This window comes from Hyla sarda, chromosome 6, assembly GCF_029499605.1.
Source record: "Hyla sarda isolate aHylSar1 chromosome 6, aHylSar1.hap1, whole genome shotgun sequence".
Taxonomy (NCBI): Eukaryota; Metazoa; Chordata; class Amphibia; order Anura; family Hylidae; genus Hyla; species Hyla sarda.
The window spans coordinates 27304788-27325668 of record NC_079194.1 but is presented as its reverse complement, the minus strand read 5'-3'; the positions used below and the strand labels follow the sequence as shown (position 1 = coordinate 27325668).

General features: G+C 46.3%; 1 protein-coding gene across 6 annotated transcripts in view; it reads left to right on the top strand.

Moving 5' to 3' along the window:
• The window catches only part of NTNG1 (netrin G1), a 330399-nt gene that overhangs the window by 210665 nt on the left and 98853 nt on the right, over positions 1–20881 (top strand). For all 6 annotated transcript variants that reach the window (XM_056523403.1, XM_056523401.1, XM_056523402.1 and 3 more), the window contains one exon: positions 8311–8483. In XM_056523403.1, coding sequence (XP_056379378.1) covers positions 8311–8483 — 173 coding nt within the window. The remainder of the gene's footprint in view (positions 1–8310; positions 8484–20881) is intronic.

Below are 20881 nucleotides of genomic sequence, written 5' to 3'. Positions count from 1 at the left end.
GTGACGTCACACCCCGCCCCCTCAATGCAAGTCTATGGGAGGGGGCGTTTCACGCCCCCTCCCATAGACTTGCATTGAGGGGGCGGGGTGTGACATCACACGGGGCAGAGTTGTGATGTCACAATCTTCAGTCCCCGTGGTCGGGATGGTGTTAGCCTGAGGGCCTCCAGCGATTACGGAAGCTGTTACAGGTAGGTCCCGCATGGTAGAATGCGGGGGTCCCCAGTGGCGGGACCCCCGCGATCAGACATCTTATCCCCTATCCTTTTGGATAAGATGTCTAGGGGTACTCCACCCCTAGACAAGATAAGATGTCTGATGGCAGGGGTCCCACCGCTGGGGACCCCCTCAATCTCAGGTGTGGCACCCTAGTCATCCGGTGCACGAAGCGAACTTCGCTCCATGCCGGATGACTGCGGCCATGCCCCCTCAATATAAGTCTATGGGAGGGGGCGTGATGGACGTCACACCCCCTCCCATAGACTTGCATTGAGCGGGCGTGGCCGTGATGTCACGAGCCTACGGTTCTGCATCCGATGCTCTAAACAAATGCTGGGTGCAGCAGGGAGATCATGGGGGGGGGGGTCCCCAGCAGCAGGACCCCCGCGATCAGACATCTTATCCCCTATCCTTTGGATAGGGGGATAAGATGTCTAGGGGCGGAGTACCCCTTTAATATGAAGTATAGAATCAATGTCACTGTTTTTCAGAATTCTTCTGGATGCCTTTGACAGTAGACACCGAATCATCTGAATTCCTCCGTCAGACCTGGAGCTTAACTCTAAGGCTACGTTCACACTATATGGATTTTCTGTGGAGAAATCCAGGGAAAATCCACAATAAAAACCTCACCATACACTTGTGGATTTAACCTAAGATTTCACCTTTTGAAATGACAGGGGAGAAATTCGCAGTGATATGTGTGTGATGTGGGGAATATCAACTGGCTCCGGAAAGTTAAACAGATTTGTAAATTACTTCTATTAAAAAATCTTAATCCTTCCAATAGTTATTAGCTTCTGAAGTTGAGTTGTTGTTTTCTGTCTAACTGCTCTCTGATGACTCACATCCCGGGAGCTGTGCAGTTCCTATGGGGATATTCTCCCATCATGCACAGCTCCCGGGACGTGACATCATCATTGAGCAGTTAGAGAGAAAACTTCAGAAGCTAATAACTATTGGAAGGATTAAGATTTTTTAATAGAAGTAATTTACAAATCTGTTTAACTTTCCGGAGCCAGTTGATATATATATATAAAAAAAAGTTTTTTTTGCCTGGAATACCCCTTTAAGACAACCGGTGTATACACAGTCAGAAAAGCAAAGATACTTACAGTCAGATCCATTGATGAATGTAGCACACAAACCGATTGTATTCGCCCCAGATATACATTTTGTACAACCTGTTTAAATCCAGCTGGTACCTATCTCGATCCCCCAGAGCACATGGGCTTTTGGCAAAAATGAACATTTATGAAGAGACAAGGGAAAAGCCAATGAAAGTCTGCTCTCTAAAAGGACACCCATTTCAGGGGAGAGTCAGGAGGTCCCCATAAACCGTACACAGTTGTGCAGTCCTGGCAAAGTCCTAGGGGGAGATCTATCATTGCTTTTAGAGCATTTTTTGACTATGTTTTAAGTTCAGGTGCAAGCAGCATATTTAGTGACTTTGATGCGTCTTTTGATATAGACAGTTTCACTCTTTTTTTTGTTTGCAAAGGTATTTTTTTAGGCGTAAAGCTCCACCACCTACCAATAGGCGTGACAATCACTTCTACCCTCCGCAATTCAACCTTTAACCCCTTGTGGACGACAGCGTCCCACTCCCCTTCTATGACACGCGCTCAGGAGCTGAGGCCATTGCTGGGTGGTCCCTGCGGCTATCTGCCACCAGGACCCATCTCTAATGCCAGACATCAGCGATCACGGTGATGCCCGGCTTTAACCCCTTAGACACCGCAATCAAATTGATTGTAGCATCTTAAATGTAAGTAAAAATGTCCCGGCAGCTCTGTGACAGTAAATAAAAACACCGAACCTGTCAAATTCAGGCCCCGGGAAAGTGTCTACTTCGCTCCCTCACAAGCGTCTATAAAAAGTGTATGTGGTAGAGCTTTTCCCACCACAGCAGAGCTGCGCAAAATTCATCATCCTGCTGCACCTTCTTGATAAATAAGATGCACGCAAGTCACAGCCACCACCCAAATAAATGTGGGAAAATAGCTTTACCGTAGACATTCTTTGATAAATCTGGGTCATAGTGTATGGGGACCTTAAAGGGGTACTCTAGCCGAAAACAATTTTTTTTTTTTTTAGATCAACTGGTGCCAGAAAGTTAAACAGATTTGTAAATGACTTTAATTTAAAAAAATATTCATCCTTCCAGTACTTATCAGCTGCTATATGCTACAGAGGAAGTTCTTTTCTTTTTGAATTTCCTTTCTGTCTGACCACAGTGCTCTCTGCTGACACCTCTGTCCATGTCAGGAGCAAATTCCCATAGCAAACCTCTCCTGCTCCAGACAGTTCCTGACACGAACAGAGGTGTCAGCAGAGAGTACTGTGGTCAGACTGGAAAGAACTACACAACTTCCTCTGGAGCATACAGCAGCTGATAAGTAATGGAAGGAGTAAGATTTTTAAATAGAAGTCGTTTACAAATCTGTTTAACTTTCTGGCACCAGTTGATTTGAAAAAAAAAATGTGTTTTCCGTGGGAGTACCCCTTTAAAAGGTACCTGTCATGTCGCTCCGGAGCAGGCGTGCAGCTCAAAGAGGTGGGTGCCGAATGCAAGATTGCGGGGGGTCCCCAGCGGTGGGACATCTGCGGTCAGACATCTTATCCCCTATCCTTTGGATAGGGGATAAGATGTCTTAGGGCCGGATTAACCCTTTAAGATACAAAATATCTTCATTACATCTAGTGTGACTTCTACTGTAGAGAACCCAGAAACGCGCATGCAGTATACGTTGTACGCATGGGAACATGACATTTTTTCAAAGATGTTGACGTCAGCCGCGTGGTCTGCTCTGAGACCAGCGATGGTAAATTGCGGAATAGTAAGTGCTGATCTGCCAGCATTGCCTGTGTTAGATTTCCCAGTGGTTCCTATACCAGCTCACCCCTGTCCTTTTAATCTTGAGCTCTGAAACTTTAACACAGAATAACAAGGAGGTGAAAATGTGTTTAAACTCAGAACATATGGCAAGTCATTAAAAATGTATCAGCGCCTCTCCGGTGACTGCTTATACCTTGGCGGTCGGTGCTTCGCATAGCATTAGTCAAATAGGTTAACCATTCTCTTTTTTTTTTTTTTTTTTTTCGACTTACGCAGCGTTAACTTGTAAATTATAATACGTTCGACAGTGAAAGGCTTTTCGTTTTACTCAAACCCTAAACTGCTCATATAGTCATTATGGTTGTATGTTTTTTACGGGTATGACATAGACAAATACTGTAAGTCGTGGAAGACGTTCACCTATTTGTTTTCATGAACAGATGGCTGCAGAATGGTTGATGCTCTAGATACATTGGGTCTGACTTCTATTAAGGGTTAAAAAAAAACATTCCCTCTACTAAATTTACTCTATTTTAGCAGTTGTCTTGTTCCTAATAGAACATAATGAACAACTGTCCTTGTATTACAGATGTGTCCATCTTTACTAGTGTTGAGCAAACCAAACCTAGATCAGAACTTTAGGAAAAGTTGAAGGCATGAAGGCTTAAAGGGGTACTCCTTTCCTAGACATCTTATCCCCTATCCAAAGGATAAGGGATAAGATGTCTGATCGCCGGGGTCTGGCTGTTCAGGACATTGGGTTTAGGCGGCCATGGTCGTGATTTCACACCATGCCCCCCCTCGTGATGTCACACCACGCCCCCTCCATTCATGTCTATGGGAGGGGGGCGTGACGCCCCCCTCCCATAGACATGAATGGAGGGGGCGTGGCATGACATCACAACCATGGCCGACCAAACCCAACCCAGAGATCACGGGGGGGGGTCCCAGCGGCGTGACACCCGTGATCAGATATGTTATCGGGGATAAGATGCCTAGGGGCGGAGTACCCCTTTAAGGTTGCTGGTTCACTTCCGCCCAAGCTATTTACATACAGTAAGGTAGGAATGCTTAATGCATTCCCAGCATACTGTAATAGACTTCATAAAAATCTTCTTTCTGCTATTCTTGTCCTGGTCTTTTTCCTGTACAAGGGGAAAAAAAAATTTGGAATTTTTTTTTTTTTTATCAAAACCAACCATACTTACCTTTCTAGCATCCTCGGCCAGCAGAAGCAAAAAGTTTGTGGCGCAGAGCCAGAAAAACTTTCTGTTTCTGCTTGGGAAACCCCATAGTTATGGCCAGAAAACCAATGCAATGTATAGCAGCGTTGGTTTTCTGTCTTAGATTGGGGAAAGATACCCTTGGTTTGGGTGCAGTGTGCCTGGCCTAGGGAATCTATTAAAGGTAATATAAAGCAATATCCAATATCCAACTAGTTCTGTCAGAACCAAAGCCACCGAACTGAATTTTAAAGAGTTGGCTCATCTCCAATCTTTGCCTTTCTGAAAATTTGTCAAGGATTACAGATACTCATTATACAAATTAAAGGGGTACTCCAGCCATAATACATCCTATCCCCTACCCAAAGGATAAGATGTGTGATCCCGGGGGTCCCGCCGCTGGGGACCCCCACAATCTGTGATTCAGCACCCACCTTTGCAAGCTCTCCGCAGCGCTGGAGGCTCTGAGTACCGTCACGCCCCCTCCCATAGACTTGCATTGAGGGGGTGGGGCGTGACGTCACATGGGGCATGACGTCACGATACTCCGGCCCCCATGGTCATCACACTGCACACTTGGAGCCTCCAGCGGAGAGCTCGCAAAGGTGGGTGCTGAGTGACAAATTGCGGGGGTCCCCAGCGGCGGGACCCCCCCACCGTGATCAGATATCTTATCCCCTATCCTTTGGATAGGGTATAAGATTTATTAGGGCCAGAGTAACCCTTTAAATACATCTTGACAAACTAGCAAAATCCTTGGCTGCAATACAGACACTGGGTGGTCAGATATCAACATACATAGCACAAAGCTGGTTATCTCAGAATTGAGCCAAAAATAAAGGTAAGGAATGAGATATCTGTACATGATTGGCCACTTATCTGAATGGCACCACGTGATGCTACATTTCTACTGCAGCAGCCATGGTTCCCCCCAGCAAAACGAGACAACCTCTTCGACTAGCCATTATATTTTCATTCCTACAAAAGAAAACCTCAACAGAAGATTTCTATGCCCCTGTGCTCACTGACATGGCCGTCGGGGATTCGATTCGCACAGCGGGACGCGCCCGCTCGCGAATCGCATCCCAAGTCACTTACCCGTCCCAGTCCCCTGCTGTCTTGTGCTGGCGCGCGCGGCTCCGCTCTCTAGGGCGCGCGCGCGCCAGCTCTCTGAGACTTAAAGGGCCAGTGCACCAATGATTGGTGCCTGGCCCAATTAGCTTAATTGGCTTCCACCTGCTCCCTGGCTATATCTGCTCACTGCCCCTGCACTCCCTTGCCGGATCTTGTTGCCATTGTGCCAGTGAAAGCGTTTAGTGTTGTCCAAAGCCTGTGTACCTGAACTTCTGCTATCCATCCTGACTACGAACCTTGCCGCCTGCCCCCGACCTTCTGCTACGTCTGACCTTGCCTCTGCCTAGTCCTTCTGTCCCACGCCTTCTCAGCAGTCAGCGAGGTTGAGCCGTTGCTAGTGGATACGACCTGGTTGCTACTGCCGCAGCAAGACCATCCCGCTTTGCGGCGGGCTCTGGTGAACACCAGTAGCCTCTTAGAACCGGTCCACCAGCACGGTCCACGCCAATCCCTCGCTGACACAGTGGATCCACAACCTGTAAGCCGAATCGTGACAGAGACACTCCGACATGACACTTTCCACCCAGTGTCATTGCTCCTGTTTTGAATAATGGATGGTATTAGTGGCGTTTGTTCTTATTCTCCATATGTTGTTTAACAAGTGCTTTTATTTGACCTCTTCCACCCTGAACAAAATTTTTTTTTTGTCCAAACATCTCATTTAATGCATTATACTCCATGTGTGAAAGAATTTGTATCCTGGTGAGAAGTGCGCTACATTTCCTTAGAGAAAAACATGAATTTATGAATTAGTAATTACAATGCCAAATGGAAAGGTCAGGTGTACAACACTTTGACCGGGTGAATTATGGTGGAGGTCAGTCAGGCTAATGCATATTAAAGTACAGCATTTAATATATACAGATGTGACCTTCCTTACCTTTCCATGCTTCCATTTACATATCCCAAAATTAGTAGCACACAGTGTACAATTTTAAGAAAAAACACGATTTTGCTATACTCTGTCTGGTGTTGTCTATGCTCTAGGTGTCTAAATGTGACCACCCAGTCAGTGGTTTTAATGTAGTTTAAAGCCCATTGAGGGTTTTTCTAGCAGGTCTTTCTCTCTCTCTTCATTCTAATGTGTGCCCTGGGCCATCCAGTTTGCCTACCACTAGTGTTAGAATAGGCAACATGGTTCTTGGAAATAGCAATCCCACTTGCCATGTTTCTGGCATATGTTCATCTTGTGTGTAGCTACCATATCTCCAAGGACAGTGCGTGTTGGTTTTGTGCCACTATCCCAACAAGGGTATGACTTAGTGTAGTGTCCAACTGGTTCCCCTACAAAACGTTTGGTAAGTTGTTGTAGATGCTTCTTTCATTTAATACTCTTTCATGCTGTAGGTTGTTGCACATGTAATTTTTGATCTGTAAGCAGACAGTACTGTGGCTTAGAAAGGGTTACCCCACTCTAAAATTCTAGGAACCTTCTGCAGAGGAGGCAGAGTTTAGTTGTAGCCCAGTGCAAAAGTATGTAGATTAGCAGCATGTGGGGAGAAGTTGAACAGGGGCCTTACAGCTTAAAAATTGGAACTTCAGGCTTCCAGTCAGGCCTAGTGCAGTCAGGTCATAGATATATTAAAGGGGTTATCCAAGAATTGAAAAACAGAGGTAATTTCTTTCAAAGACCTCTCCCTGTCTGTCTCCAGGTTGTTTGTGGTTCTGCAACTCAGTTCCATTAAAGTGAATGGAGCCAAGTTGTAATACGACACCCAAAGTAGAGACAGACAGGGAGCGGTCTTTGAAAGAAATTAGGCATGTTTTTTTGATTCCTGGATAACCCCTTTAAAGATTAATTCACCGCAGCTGGGAATTGTCTTACGTTAATATCAGACACCCCAAATTCCAACTTTTATTAATGAAAAACACATTCATGAGCCTTCTATTTAAGAATATAGGGATGTGCAGAGACAGTGAGAGGGCCAAAACTCCAGAGAGAAAGTACAGTACAGTGACCAATTCTAGTGACTAGTTCCAAAAACATTGCCTGTGTCTTCCTCCTTGTAGTGAGGTCAACATCAGACCCATCAACTTCCACACACTCGCGACCTGCCAATTTTATTTTCAAGATAACATTTGTGATATTTATCCCTCTGGGCCTTACACAACTATATTGTTGCACATGCATTCCCTACAAAATCCAATTCAATCCAATGTGCAAGCATATACCAGGTGACCGCCATTACTGCAGGTGTTGTCACTAACATTTGTTAGATGAAGAGAACTGAGTCAATTATTAACAGTCTTCGCACACGAGGATAAATGTGGAATTGTTGATTTTTTTTGTATTTTTTTAGGTGAAGTGCTCTTTACTTGTAATGGCTTATTCACACACTCATCCTCTGAGTTGTTACTGAACTGTTAGTAATTTGTTTATGTGGCTTTCCAGCTAAAGACGAAACGAGAAACAATGTTTTTATGCATAATGTTGGGTCATCGATTGTCATCGCTAATGGCCGTAACCATCCTCCTGTGCTGTTAATTCTCAATTTTCCAGCATTTCAGTTGACTGGCAACACCCGCAGCTATTTGCTTGAAAAGCAGCCTATATGATAATGTAAGTCGGCAGCTTCCATGTGTTACACGGCGCGATCAAAATCACTTGATGCTCCATAACTGCTTGTCTGTAGAAGCCATTTTTCTGACTTAGCTTTGACAAGTTAATGTTCATATTACTACTAATAACCAACATTTTATCTATCGAATTTTATCTCAAGACAGTAAATTGATCATAAATCTTACGTGTTGCGAACATTTAACCCTGCTGTGAAGTCTTCCATTCAAGCTCTACTTTTACTGCTTTGCGAATGCTCTTTTCATTGCTATAAAGGGAAATATTTCTAATGATACTCTGAATTATTCATGGAATTATTTCTTTTTTGTCTTTTCTAGGTGTAAGTGTAACCTACATGCCAACAGCTGTACCTTCACAAACAATCGGCTGGCTTGTGACTGTGAACACAACACCACTGGACAGGACTGTGAACGGTGTAAGAAGAACTACCAAGGACAAGCATGGAGCCCTGGCTCCTATCTTACAATTCCCAAGGGTACTGCCAATATCTGTAAGTATATATTGCATGATATAGCTATAAATAAGTCAATTATCTTTATAATCTCATTGGACTCAAGTAAGTCAAGGGCAGTGGGGACATATCACCAACAAAGAGCACAGATCAAATACCTCTTTGGGCCGAACCTAAATCCACCATACACAGTGACATCCAACTGGCTAAGAGTGAATGAATTCCCAACAGGGATATGAAAATGAGCCAACTCCCCTCTGGCTGCTTATCTCACATGTGAACAAAAGATTTGACATTTTAAAATTAAGAATGCTCAACCATTCTTTTCTCTGGCATCTTCTGTTAGTGGTTGTTCAGCCCTGCCAAAATCAGCAGATTGGCCAGAAGCTATAGTCACCTACCCTGATTCCCAATAGCTGGTGCATTGCCATTCCCAATCCTCTCAGCTACTCCCTGTTTCCTGTTTATTGACTATTTCTTTCCAGCAAGAACTGCCCATTTAGCCAATCATTAGCTGTGGTGGGACACTGTAGCTGCCAGTGATTGGCTCAGTGGGGACAAAAGGTCATCAGGAAACAGGAAGTTGCCGAGAAATTGAGGGACTGGGAGTTTCAGCCCAGCAGCTGCATGGGATCAGACTAGGTAAGTATGGCTTCTTTTTTATGTTTAATCCACCTTTAGGCAAATGTATAAAAAAAATTGGATCCCCTGACAACGTAACTATGTATGAGGGACATCACCATTATGAAACTTTTTGACAGTATAGACTAAAACATGGAGACAAGCTATGGTGCACACTTAGTAGAACATTATGAGGTTACCTACATTCAGTGTAATGTCATTTTTATGCCAAGTATAGCGGTGATATCCAGTTCTATAATGCTACACGGCTTACCATATGCCATATCAAGTGTCATATACCAGTCATTTGCTGCTGCTGGACATGGTTACATGTCTAGTGCTAGGATGGCTTTGTGAAGCCAAGCACTATCTACAGTGTCCCTGGAGCTATTGTATTATTACCGTACACTAGTATTTCACTAGCTATTGAAAAACTACAATTCCCAGCATGCCCATAAAGCCTAAAGTAGTTTAGTACTAATTTAAGAGCTTCCTATAGTATTTCTAGTAGAGATTTGTTAGAGATTTCGAAGACTGCATTTTTATTGCGTAGTAAATACACAAATCCCAGATATGACACAAAACAACCTTTAACCCCTTAACACACCAGGATATAAATTTACATCCTGTACAGGACCGCGAGTAGGGATGAGCGAATCAAATCTGATAAATCCGAATTCTTATGAATTTCCAGAAAAATTTGCTTCGCAACGAATTGGAATATCACCGCTATTCGATCGCACAAATCACTTCATGAAATTGCATTTAGTGCTCCAGGGCATCTAAGATGGCAGCTACACATGTCAGGACATGGGGCAAGGAACTTTGGGAAGACGGGAATGCGGGTTGACCCTGAATCACATGCAGCATGTAGCCCATCAGCAGCCAGCCACCCCTGTGATGTCACAGCCCTATATAATCGGAAGCCATCTTGCGGCCAGTCACATCAGCGTATTATTACAGAGAGAGATAGGGACAGAGTGCAGTGTGTGTTGCACAGAAAAGCATTTTTACAGCAGCGATTCACCTCAAGGCCAAATCCAGCCTAGAAGCACTGACAGGGAAGGGAGAGAGATTGAGAGAGAAAGTGCACTTTTGGTAGTACTACACAGCAACTGTGTGCTGCAGCACTGGTGTGTACTACAACTGAAAAGCTAATAATAGCCAGATGTTAGGGTGAGCAGAGCACTAAAAGCCATAATCACCTGCTATTAGGGCCAAATACAGGTTGTGTGGCGAAGCGTATTGTCCTCTTTTATGTCTAACCTGTGTGTACATAGGTTGTGTACAATTATGTTCCTGTTAAAGTCTTAAGGGCCTAATTACTTTGAAAGGCCAGCCAAAAGTACACACCTGCTGGTGTTGTAGACAAATACTGTTTTAAGTTTAGTGGAGCGTATTGTACTCCCTTCATAAGTGCATACCACGTACGTACATCTGCGTTGTGTACCATTTTGTTCCTGTTAAAGTCTTAAGGGCCTAGTTACTGTGAAAGGCCAGCCAAAAGTACACACCTGCTGGTGTTGTACACAAATACTGTTTTGAGTGCAGTGGAGCGTATTGTACACCCCTCATAAGTGCATACCCCATACGTACATCTACGTGGTGTACCAATTTGTTCCTGTTATAGTTCTAAGAGCCTAGTTACTGTGAAAGGCCAGCCAAAAGTACACACCTGCTGCTGTTCTAGACAAATACTGTTTAAAGTGTAGTGGAGCCTTTTGTACTTCCCTCATAAGTGCATACCACAAATGTGCATCTAAGTGGTGTACCATTTTGTTCCTGTTAAAGTCTTAAGTGCTTAGTTACTGTGAAAGGCCAGCCAAAAGTACACACCTGCTGGTGTTGTAGACAAATACTGTTTTAAGTGTAGTGGAGCGTATTGTACTCCCCTCATAAGTGCATACCACGTATGTACATCTATGTGGTGTTTCATTTTGTTCCTGTTAAAATCTTAAGGGCCTAGTTACTGTGAAAGGCCAGCCAAAAATACAAACCTGCTGGTGTAGACAAATACTGTTTTAAGTGTAGTGGAGTGTATTGTACTCCCCTCATAAGTGCATACCACGTATGTACATTTATGTAGTGTAGCAGAGTTTGCCCTGGAAAAGCTGTCCTGCCCGGCCAGTAGTGTGCCATCAGAGCGGGTGTTTAGTGCAGGGGGGGCCATAGTAACCCCAAGGAGTCTGTCCACGAAAAATATGGAGAGACTTACCTTTGTGATGATGAATCAGGCATGGATCAGCCAGGATTTCCCCCCACCAATGCCTGATGCATCAGAGTAGATTGACCATGGTGCCACTCCAACACTTTGCATAAATGGATAGTGCAAAACAGATTTAAGGTGCTGCTCCCCAGATGCAGAAATTCCTCCATATCAGACCACAAATAAGTATTGAGGATATGCATTAGCTAAAACTTAACTTTTCTTCAAATTTTTTTTTATATCTAAGAAAAGGAAATGTGTGCAAAAAACACCATGTGTCACCTACACCACCAAGTGTTGATGTGATGCAAAGGGAACAACATATGGTCCACACAGGAACCTCTCCCTATTTCCACCTACAAACTGTTACGCCTAGCGCTCCGGGTCCCCGCTCCTCCCCGGAGCGCTCACGGCGTCTTTCTCCCTGCAGCTCCCCGGTCGGTCCCGCTGACCGGGAGCGCTGCACTGTCATGGCCGTTGGGGATGCGATTCGCACAGCGGGACGCGCCCGCTCGCGAGTCGCATCCCAGGTTACTTACCCGTTCCCGTCCCCTGCTGTCATGTGCTGGCGCGCGCGGCTCCGCTCTCTAGGGTGCGCGCGCGCCAGCTCCCTGAGACTTAAAGGGCCAGTGCACCAATGATTGGTGCCTGGCCCAATTTGCTTAATTGGCTTCCACCTGGTCCCTGACTATATCTAACCTCCTCCCATGCACTCCCTTGCCGGATCTTGTTGCCCTTGTGCCTAGTGAAAGCGTATTGTGTGTCTAAAGCCTGTGTACCAGAACTTCTGCTATCCACCCTGACTACGAACCTTGCCGCCTGCCCCCGACCTTCTGCTACGTCCGACCTTGCTTCTGTCTACTCCCTTGTACCTCGCCTATCATCAGCAGTCAGAGAGGTGACCCGTTGCTAGTGGATACGACCTGGTCACTACCGCCGCAGCAAGACCATCCCGCTTTGCGGCGGGCTCTGGTGAAAACCAGTAGTGACTTAGAACCGGTCCACTAGCGCGGTCCTCGCCAATCCCTCTCTGGCACAGAGGATCCACTACCTGCCAGCCGGCATCGTGACAGTAGATCCGGCCATGGATCCCGCTGACGTCCCTCTGCCTTATATCTCTGATATCACCACGGTGGTCGCCCAGCAATCCCGACAGATCGCCCATCTAACCCACCAGCTGTCGGAAGTATTCACCATTGTGCAGCAACTTCAGTCGCAACTTCAGCAGCAATCATCTCCTCCGCCAGCTCCTGCACCCCTTCCGCAGCGAGTGGCCACTCCTAGCCTCCGCCTGTCCTTGCCGGACAAATTTAATGGGGACTCTAAGTTTTGCCGTGGCTTCCTTTCGCAATGTTCCCTGCACATGGAGATGATGTCGGACCAGTTTCCTACTGAAAGGTCTAAGGTGGCTTTCGTAGTCAGCCTTCTGTCTGGAAAAGCTCTGTCATGGGCCACACCGCTCTGGGACCGCAATGACCCCGTCACTGCCTCTGTACACTCCTTCTTCTCGGAAATTCGAAGTGTCTTTGAGGAACCTGCCCGAGCCTCTTCTGCTGAGACTGCCCTGCTGAACCTGGTCCAGGGTAATTCTTCCGTTGGCGAGTACGCCATACAATTCCGTACTCTTGCTTCTGAACTTTCCTGGAATAATGAGGCCCTCTGCGCGACCTTTAAAAAAGGCCTATCCAGCAACATTAAAGATGTTCTGGCCGCACGAGAAACTCCTGCTAATCTACATGAACTCATTCATCTAGCCACTCGCATTGACATGCGTTTTTCTGAGAGACATCAAGAGCTCCGCCAGGAAAAAGACTTAGATCTCTGGACACCTCTCCCACAGTCTCCACTGCAATCTGCGCCTAGGCCTCCCGCCGAGGAAGCCATGCAAGTGGATCGGTCTCGCCTGACCCTGGAAGAGAGGAATCGCCGTAAGGAAGAGAATCTTTGTCTGTACTGTGCCAGTACCGAACATTTTTTGGTGGATTGCCCTATCCGTCCTCCACGTCTGGGAAACGCACGCTCGCACCCAGCTCTCGTGGGTGTGGCGTCTCTGGATGCTAAGTCGGCTTCTCCACGTCTCACGGTGCCTTTACGGATTTCTACTTCAGCCAGCTCTTCCCTCTCAGCCGTGGCCTGCCTGGACTCTGGTGCTTCTGGGAATTTTATTCGGGAGTCCTTGGTGAATAAATTCCGCATTCCGGTGACCCGTCTTGTCAAGCCACTCCACATTTCCGCGGTCAACGGAGCCAGGTTGGATTGCACCGTGCGTTACCGCACGGAGCCCCTCCTAATGTGCATCGGACCTCATCACGAGAAAATTGAATTTTTTGTCCTTCCCAATTGCACTTCCGAAGTTCTCCTTGGACTACCCTGGCTTCTACACCATTCCCCAACCCTGGACTGGTCCACTGGGGGGATCAAGAGTTGGGGTCCCTCTTGTTCCAAGGACTGCCTTAAACCAGTTTCCAGTACTCCCTGCCGTGACCCTGTGGTTCCTCCTGTATCCGGTCCCCCTAAAGTCGTTAGGGACTCTGCCTGCCACAGAAAATGCCTCTCCCCCCCTCCCAGTCCCTTCAGGCAAGCCTCTGTGTCCCCTCATGGCTCCCGTCCTTGTGTCTCCCTGCCCCGTGCCAAGCTTCACCCTCTGCCCTCCCTCCCCATTCCTACTCCTGCTGTACTGCCTGCCATTGAGGAAACCATCCATTCCTTCCCGGTGTCCTCATCCCAGGGGAGGCAGTCACCGGACAAAAAAAAGGGGAGACCTAAGGGGGGGGGTACTGTTACGCCTAGCGCTCCGGGTCCCCGCTCCTCCCCGGAGCGCTCACGGCGTCTTTCTCCCTGCAGCTCCCCGGTCGGTCCCGCTGACCGGGAGCGCTGCACTGTCATGGCCGTTGGGGATGCGATTCGCACAGCGGGACGCGCCCGCTCGCGAGTCGCATCCCAGGTCACTTACCCGTTCCCGTCCCCTGCTGTCATGTGCTGGCGCGCGCGGCTCCGCTCTCTAGGGCGCGCGCGCGCCAGCTCCCTGAGACTTAAAGGGCCAGTGCACCAATGATTGGTGCCTGGCCCAATTTGCTTAATTGGCTTCCACCTGGTCCCTGACTATATCTAACCTCCTCCCATGCACTCCCTTGCCGGATCTTGTTGCCCTTGTGCCTAGTGAAAGCGTATTGTGTGTCTAAAGCCTGTGTACCAGAACTTCTGCTATCCACCCTGACTACGAACCTTGCCGCCTGCCCCCGACCTTCTGCTACGTCCGACCTTGCTTCTGTCTACTCCCTTGTACCTCGCCTATCATCAGCAGTCAGAGAGGTGACCCGTTGCTAGTGGATACGACCTGGTCACTACCGCCGCAGCAAGACCATCCCGCTTTGCGGCGGGCTCTGGTGAAAACCAGTAGTGACTTAGAACCGGTCCACTAGCGCGGTCCTCGCCAATCCCTCTCTGGCACAGAGGATCCACTACCTGCCAGCCGGCATCGTGACACAAACACTGTCATTTCACAGGGTTTTTAGGTGGAAATAGGGACAGTTTCCTGTGTGGGGCTGCCTTTTTTTAGGGAGAGCAACACTTGCCAAGAAGGGAATTAATAGGGCGAGAGTAGGTCCTTACAGGGGAAATTACTCCCACCAGTTACAATGGACCATACATTATTCCCTTCCACCTTTTAGAGGTCTTGACATCGCATAAATACTTGGTGGTGTAGGTGGCACATGGTGTTTTTTTTTCCTTTTGTTGAATTAAAATTAAAATTTTGGGTACATATATTTTATCCTCAGAATATTATTAAAAGCTAAGTTTTACATAATGCAAATCCTCAATACTTACTCGTGCACACTAACACTTTTACAAAAGAGACCGTTTTCTTCTGCCTACCTGCCTCAGCTACTATTCTGATCTTGCCACCCACCTGATGCCACACATCTGATGCCAAGTTCTCCTTTTTACCACCCACTTTAGTCACCGGGTACTGGTATTGCCACCCACCGTCCCATTCTGTCACCGGGTTACTTTCAGGACTCCCGATGCTGCTGATGCCACCTCCAGACTGTCTCATTCCGCTACCATATATTCTCCTCATGCTTATGCCACCTCCAGGCTGTCTCATTCTGCCACTATATGTTCTCATGCTGATGCCAGCTCCAGGCTGTCTCATACTGCCACCATATGTTCTCCTCATGCTGATGCCAGCTCCAGGCTGTCTCATTTTGCCACCATATGTTCTCCTCATGCTGATGCCACCTCCAGGCTTTCTCATTCTGCCACCATATGTTCTCATCATGCTGATGCCAGCTCCAGGCTGTCTCATTCTGCCACCATATGTTCTCTTCATGCTGATGCCAGCTCCAGGCTGTCTCATTCTGCCACCATATATTCTCCTCATGCTGATGCCAGCTCCAGGCTGTGTCATTCTGCCACCATATGGTCTCCTCTTGCTGCCTCCAACTCCAGGCTGTGTCATTCAGCCACTATATGGTCTCCTCATGCTGCTTCCTCCTCCAGGCTGTGTCATTCAGCCATTTTATGGTCTACTCATGCTTCCGCCTACTGCAGAATGTGCCATTAAGCCACTATATGGTCTCCCCATGCTTCCGCCAACTCCAGGCTGTGTCATTCAGCCACTATATTGTCTCCTCATGCTGCTGCCAACTCCAGGCTGTGTCATTCAGCCACTATATGCTCTCCTCTTGCTGCCTCCAACTCCATGTTGTTTCATTCTGCCAGATTATGGTCTCCTCATGCTGCCACCACCTCCAGGCTATGTCATTGTGCCACCATGTGGTCTCCTCATGCTGCTGGCACATTAAATAAAACTTTTTAGGTTCATCTATTTGAAATCTTCAATTTAAATTTTAAATTAAAAAATAATTTCAATCTTTTCTATTGTGAGGCCCTATGGTCCCATCAGGCTGTTGCCACCTCCAGGCTGGGTCATTCAGCCACTATAGGGTCTCCTTATGCTGCTGCCACCTCCACGCTGTGTCATTCAGGCACTATATGGTCTCCTCATGCTGCTGCCACTTCCATGCTGTGCCATTCAGCCACTATATGGTCTCCTCATGCTGCCAACACCTCCATGCTGTGTCATTCAGCCACTATATGGTCTCCTCATACTGATGCCACCTCCAGGCTCTGTCATTGTGCCACTCTGTGACAGTGATTCTAATAGCGACGCCTCTAATCTGCATGTCATACTGAATAACAGTATTATTTCACTAACACAGAACACTCCCTATGTGTGTTACGGCAAGGCAAAGTGTTCTACACCCCTATTCTGTAGGCCAGAAATAGCCATTTTTAATAGTGATTTTTTCAAAAATTCACTAATTTCTAACCGCGAGCATGGGACCGATGCTCGGGTCATGCACGTCAGTTCCCGGCTGCTATCAGCAGCCAGGGACCCGCCGTGAGTAACAGCGCACATCAGCGATCGCGCTGATATGTGCCATTAACCACTCAGCAGTGTGGTCACTAAAATGGATGATCAGATCGCCCGCAGCGCTACTGCGGGGATCCTATCATCCATAATGGCGGACGGAGGTCCCCTCACCTGCCTCTGTCCGTCTCCATGGGAGACCTATGCATAGCACTGAACAGTATTATGGGGATTATTAAAGTTTAAAAATAAAAGTAAAAAAAAAAGTATAAAAAAAAAAGTCCAAAACTGCTGCTTTTTTGTAACATTTTATTCCCAAAAATATTGATAAAAAATGTATGAAAAGTTTTAAATATGCATATATCATATCAATAAAAAGTATAGATCACGGCGCAAAAAATGTGCCCTCATAACGCCGCTTATACTAAAAAAAATTTAAGTTATAGGTCAGCAAAATAGAAGGATTTTAAACGTACTTATTTGTTAAAAAGTTTGCGTTTGTTTTTTAAAGCGGTACAATAATAGAAAAGTATGTAATCATGGGTATCATTTTAATTGTATTGACCCACAGAATAAAGAAAACATGTCATTTTTAGCGTAAATTGTACAGCGTGAAAACGAAACCTTCCAAAATTAGCAAAATTGCTGTTTTCTTTTCAATTTCCCCACACAAATAGTATTTTTTGGTTGCGCCATACCTTTTATGGTAAAATGGGTGATGTCTTTACAAGAAAATGATTTTCTTTCAATTTGGAAAATCATCTGCCTTTTACAAAATAATTTCCTTTCATGTGTTTGAGGGATGTTTGAGGAAGCTACAATGTTCATCTATGACAGTGTTTCCCAAGCACGGTCCTCAAGTACCCCCAACAGGTCATGAATTGAGGATATCCCATACAGAGAACAAGTGTGGTGGTGCCTGATGCACTGAACATAATTACATCATTTGTGAAATATTAAAGGAAACCTGTGATCAGATTTTACCATAAATAACATGTGGCAACAGGTTGTATATACTTAAATCTTCTTCTTCCTCATCCTCCCCGGAGACATTCCTGCCAGTAGGAATGGTGAGGATATTCAGTTAGAAAGTGTCCACCATCAGTCCGTAACTAGTCCCCCGGGCAAGGAGCTATATTTATTTATTTTTGTCTTCTCTGGCTATAATCACGCCCATCAGGGTGCTTGAAAGCTCCCGTCACCACTCTACTCCCTAAGTTAACGGAGCAGAGCGATGACACAGTCCATGGCCGGACTGTCATTCACAATGATGGGGCGTGATTGCAGCCAGAGAAGACTGGACTAGGTGAGTATAGCTCTCCGCCAGGGGACTAATTATGGGCCATCGCGGGACACTTTCTAACTTCATATCCTTACCATCCATTCGGGCATGAATGTCTCCCAAGGATGGTGATTATATATATTGGAAAATCTGAATGCATGACCTGTTGGCGCACCTGAGGACTGCACTTGGGAAACACTGTTCTATGAGACAAACATTGTGTCACATCAACAACTTGTGTATTTGCCATAAAGTACCGAAGCTGAAAGAACGTCCTCTAAATGTGGAGATTCCAGAAGTTTTGCCAGGGTTGGCGTATCGCTCATCATCGTAGGTCACAGCCAAGTCAATGGACCGGTGGTCTAAGGCTTCAAGGGAATGTCCATGTCATATGTGACTAAGAAGCCCGTAGATGCACCATACAAAAACGCAGTGAAAAAGCCATAAAATGTCCAGTGGTTAAGTCTTTAAGGTGCCAAAACACTCTAGAAGGGGAGAGGTTAATGCAGCCTGTTTTTAGCGGCACAATCAATGAGGTGTTAGATCAATGAGTGGTTTAATGCTTTCTGCCATCATTCTGCTCAATTAATTTTTTTTAATATAGAGCTTAATCCGAGGCTGACAGAAGAAACAAGAGGAGAACTGATGGTGATATGAATTTAATCTAATAAAGGCAGGAAGTGTGTGTAGCAGCTGACCTGGCCTGCCCGTAATCCATTAACCAAATGATTTATTTCTAGATAGAATGGCTTTGAAAGGACTAAACTTACAATTCTAGACCTGGCTAGACCTTTCAGATAAAAAAACAAGGTCTGGATAGAATCTTAGGACACAATTATGCCCGGCTTGGAGGTGTCTTGAGTAAAATGTTAAAGGGATATTCCAGGATTTTTGGTTCTCTGAATGTAAGACAGGGGCAGCAAAATTAGTCTAGTTACCAATATACCATATTTTTCGCCCTATAGGACGCACCGGCGTATAAGACGCACCCAATTTATAGGTGCAAAATCTAAAAAAACAAAGATTTTGAACCCAATAGTGGTCTTCAACCTGCGGGCCTCCAGATGTTGCAAAACTACAACTCCCAGCATGCCCGGACAGCCAACGGCTGTCCGGGCATGCTGGGAGTTGTAGTTTTGCAACATCTGGAGGTCCGCAGATTGAAGACCACTGCATAGGAGGTAATACTCATGTGTCCCCGCCGCTCAGGACCCGTCACCGCTGCCCTGGATGTCGCTCCATCGCTGTCGCCGTGTCCCCGTTGCTCCGGAACGTCTCTGCTGCCGGCCGGGTATCCTCGCTCTCCGTCGCCGTCATTACGCACGCCGACGCACGTACGCGACGACGTGATGAGGAGGAAGGAGAGCGCCGGCCATACAGGGGATCCCTGAACGGAGAAGACACCGAGGAGGCAGGTAAGGTCCCTCCCGGTGTCCTGTAAGCACTAACCCGGCTATTCAGTCAGGCTGTTCTGGACCGCCGCGGTGAAATCGCGGCGGTCCCGAACAGCCCGACTGAACAGCCGGGTTAGTGTCACTTTCCCTTCAGACGCGGCGGTCAGCTTTGATCGCCGCGTCTGAAGGGTTAATACAGGGCATCACCGCGATCGGTGATGTCCTGTATTAGCCCCGGGTCCCGGCCGCAGGGACTGCCGCGATAGGGGTGTATTCGCCGTATAAGATGCACCGACTTTTCCCAGTTTTGGGGAAGAAAAAGTGCGTCCTATACGGCGAAAAATACGGTACTTCTCTTACCTGTGTCTGGTGGCTGCTACTGAATTTCTTTGTCTTTCTTTTCCCCCGGAAGTTTATTTTCTGCAGCCTAAAAAAATGAGTGATGCCTCTGACCTTTCCCAGCTTGCTGTGCAGCCCGAGATGAAACATCACAGATCAGGTGTTAAAAGTGGGCTTGGCTGCTTTGTCTGTTGTGTGTGAATCCAGCCCCCTGATGACGTTACGGGCGCACACGTGCGTGCATTCATCATCACACAGATCCACAGCTTGTGTGTCAAATTGTGCTGTGCTGCAATGGGTGGGGCGAACGATGTATGGGAGTGAAATAAGTCATGTCCCACCTTGAAACAAAGGATCCTGGGGATTGTAGTTTGAGGGAGGCCACAAAAACAGGAAGTAGCCAGATCCCAAAAACTAGGCAGCAGTGTGATGGAGGACACAGGACACGACCATTTACCACTAACACAAGCGCAGATCCTTAGTATGAATGTCATTACTGTATAATACTTAATAACTAAAGTCACCTTATGTTGGATAGCCCCTTTAAGGGTGGTTTTCAATCTTTATATGTGGCTGGAGGCACATGCAAGCACCTCCAGCCACATATAAAGGCTTGAAAACCACCATCTTTGAAAACCTTCACTGTGTATGTGCACACTGAGTCATTGTTCAGTAAATAGCTCTGTGTACAGCATTTTCTGACTAAATATTCACATTTTTCTTTGTAGGAGTAGATCTATGAGCTGTGCTCCCACTTGGTGCTCTCTACTGTGCCAATTTTTTTTACTCCATCTCATATAACATTTAAGCATTAGGGAATTACACATCTAAAAACACAGATCACTGACTTATCGTTCAAACATTATTATTCATACATTAATGTGTAGGCCAGTTGTGTGCTTTTATCTTTTTTTTAAGAACGTAAAAAAAAAAATTATAATAATAATCATGTCCGTAGTGTTATACAAGAGGGTAATAGTTTTCAAATTATAACACTCTCTAAAGTGGGCATTGAGCATAAAAGAAATATAAAGTTGTAAGGTGGGATATTACTTAATGTCAACATGCCCGACCCTTTTCTCCCCAACATCTGTCATCAGGGGATAATTAGGAGGTTCCCATATACGTTAGATGGTCAGCAAATCTTGCTGAACATATGTCTAATGTTTCTGGCCAGCTATACCTATGTTCTGCAGACACAATCCACAGAGAAACCTT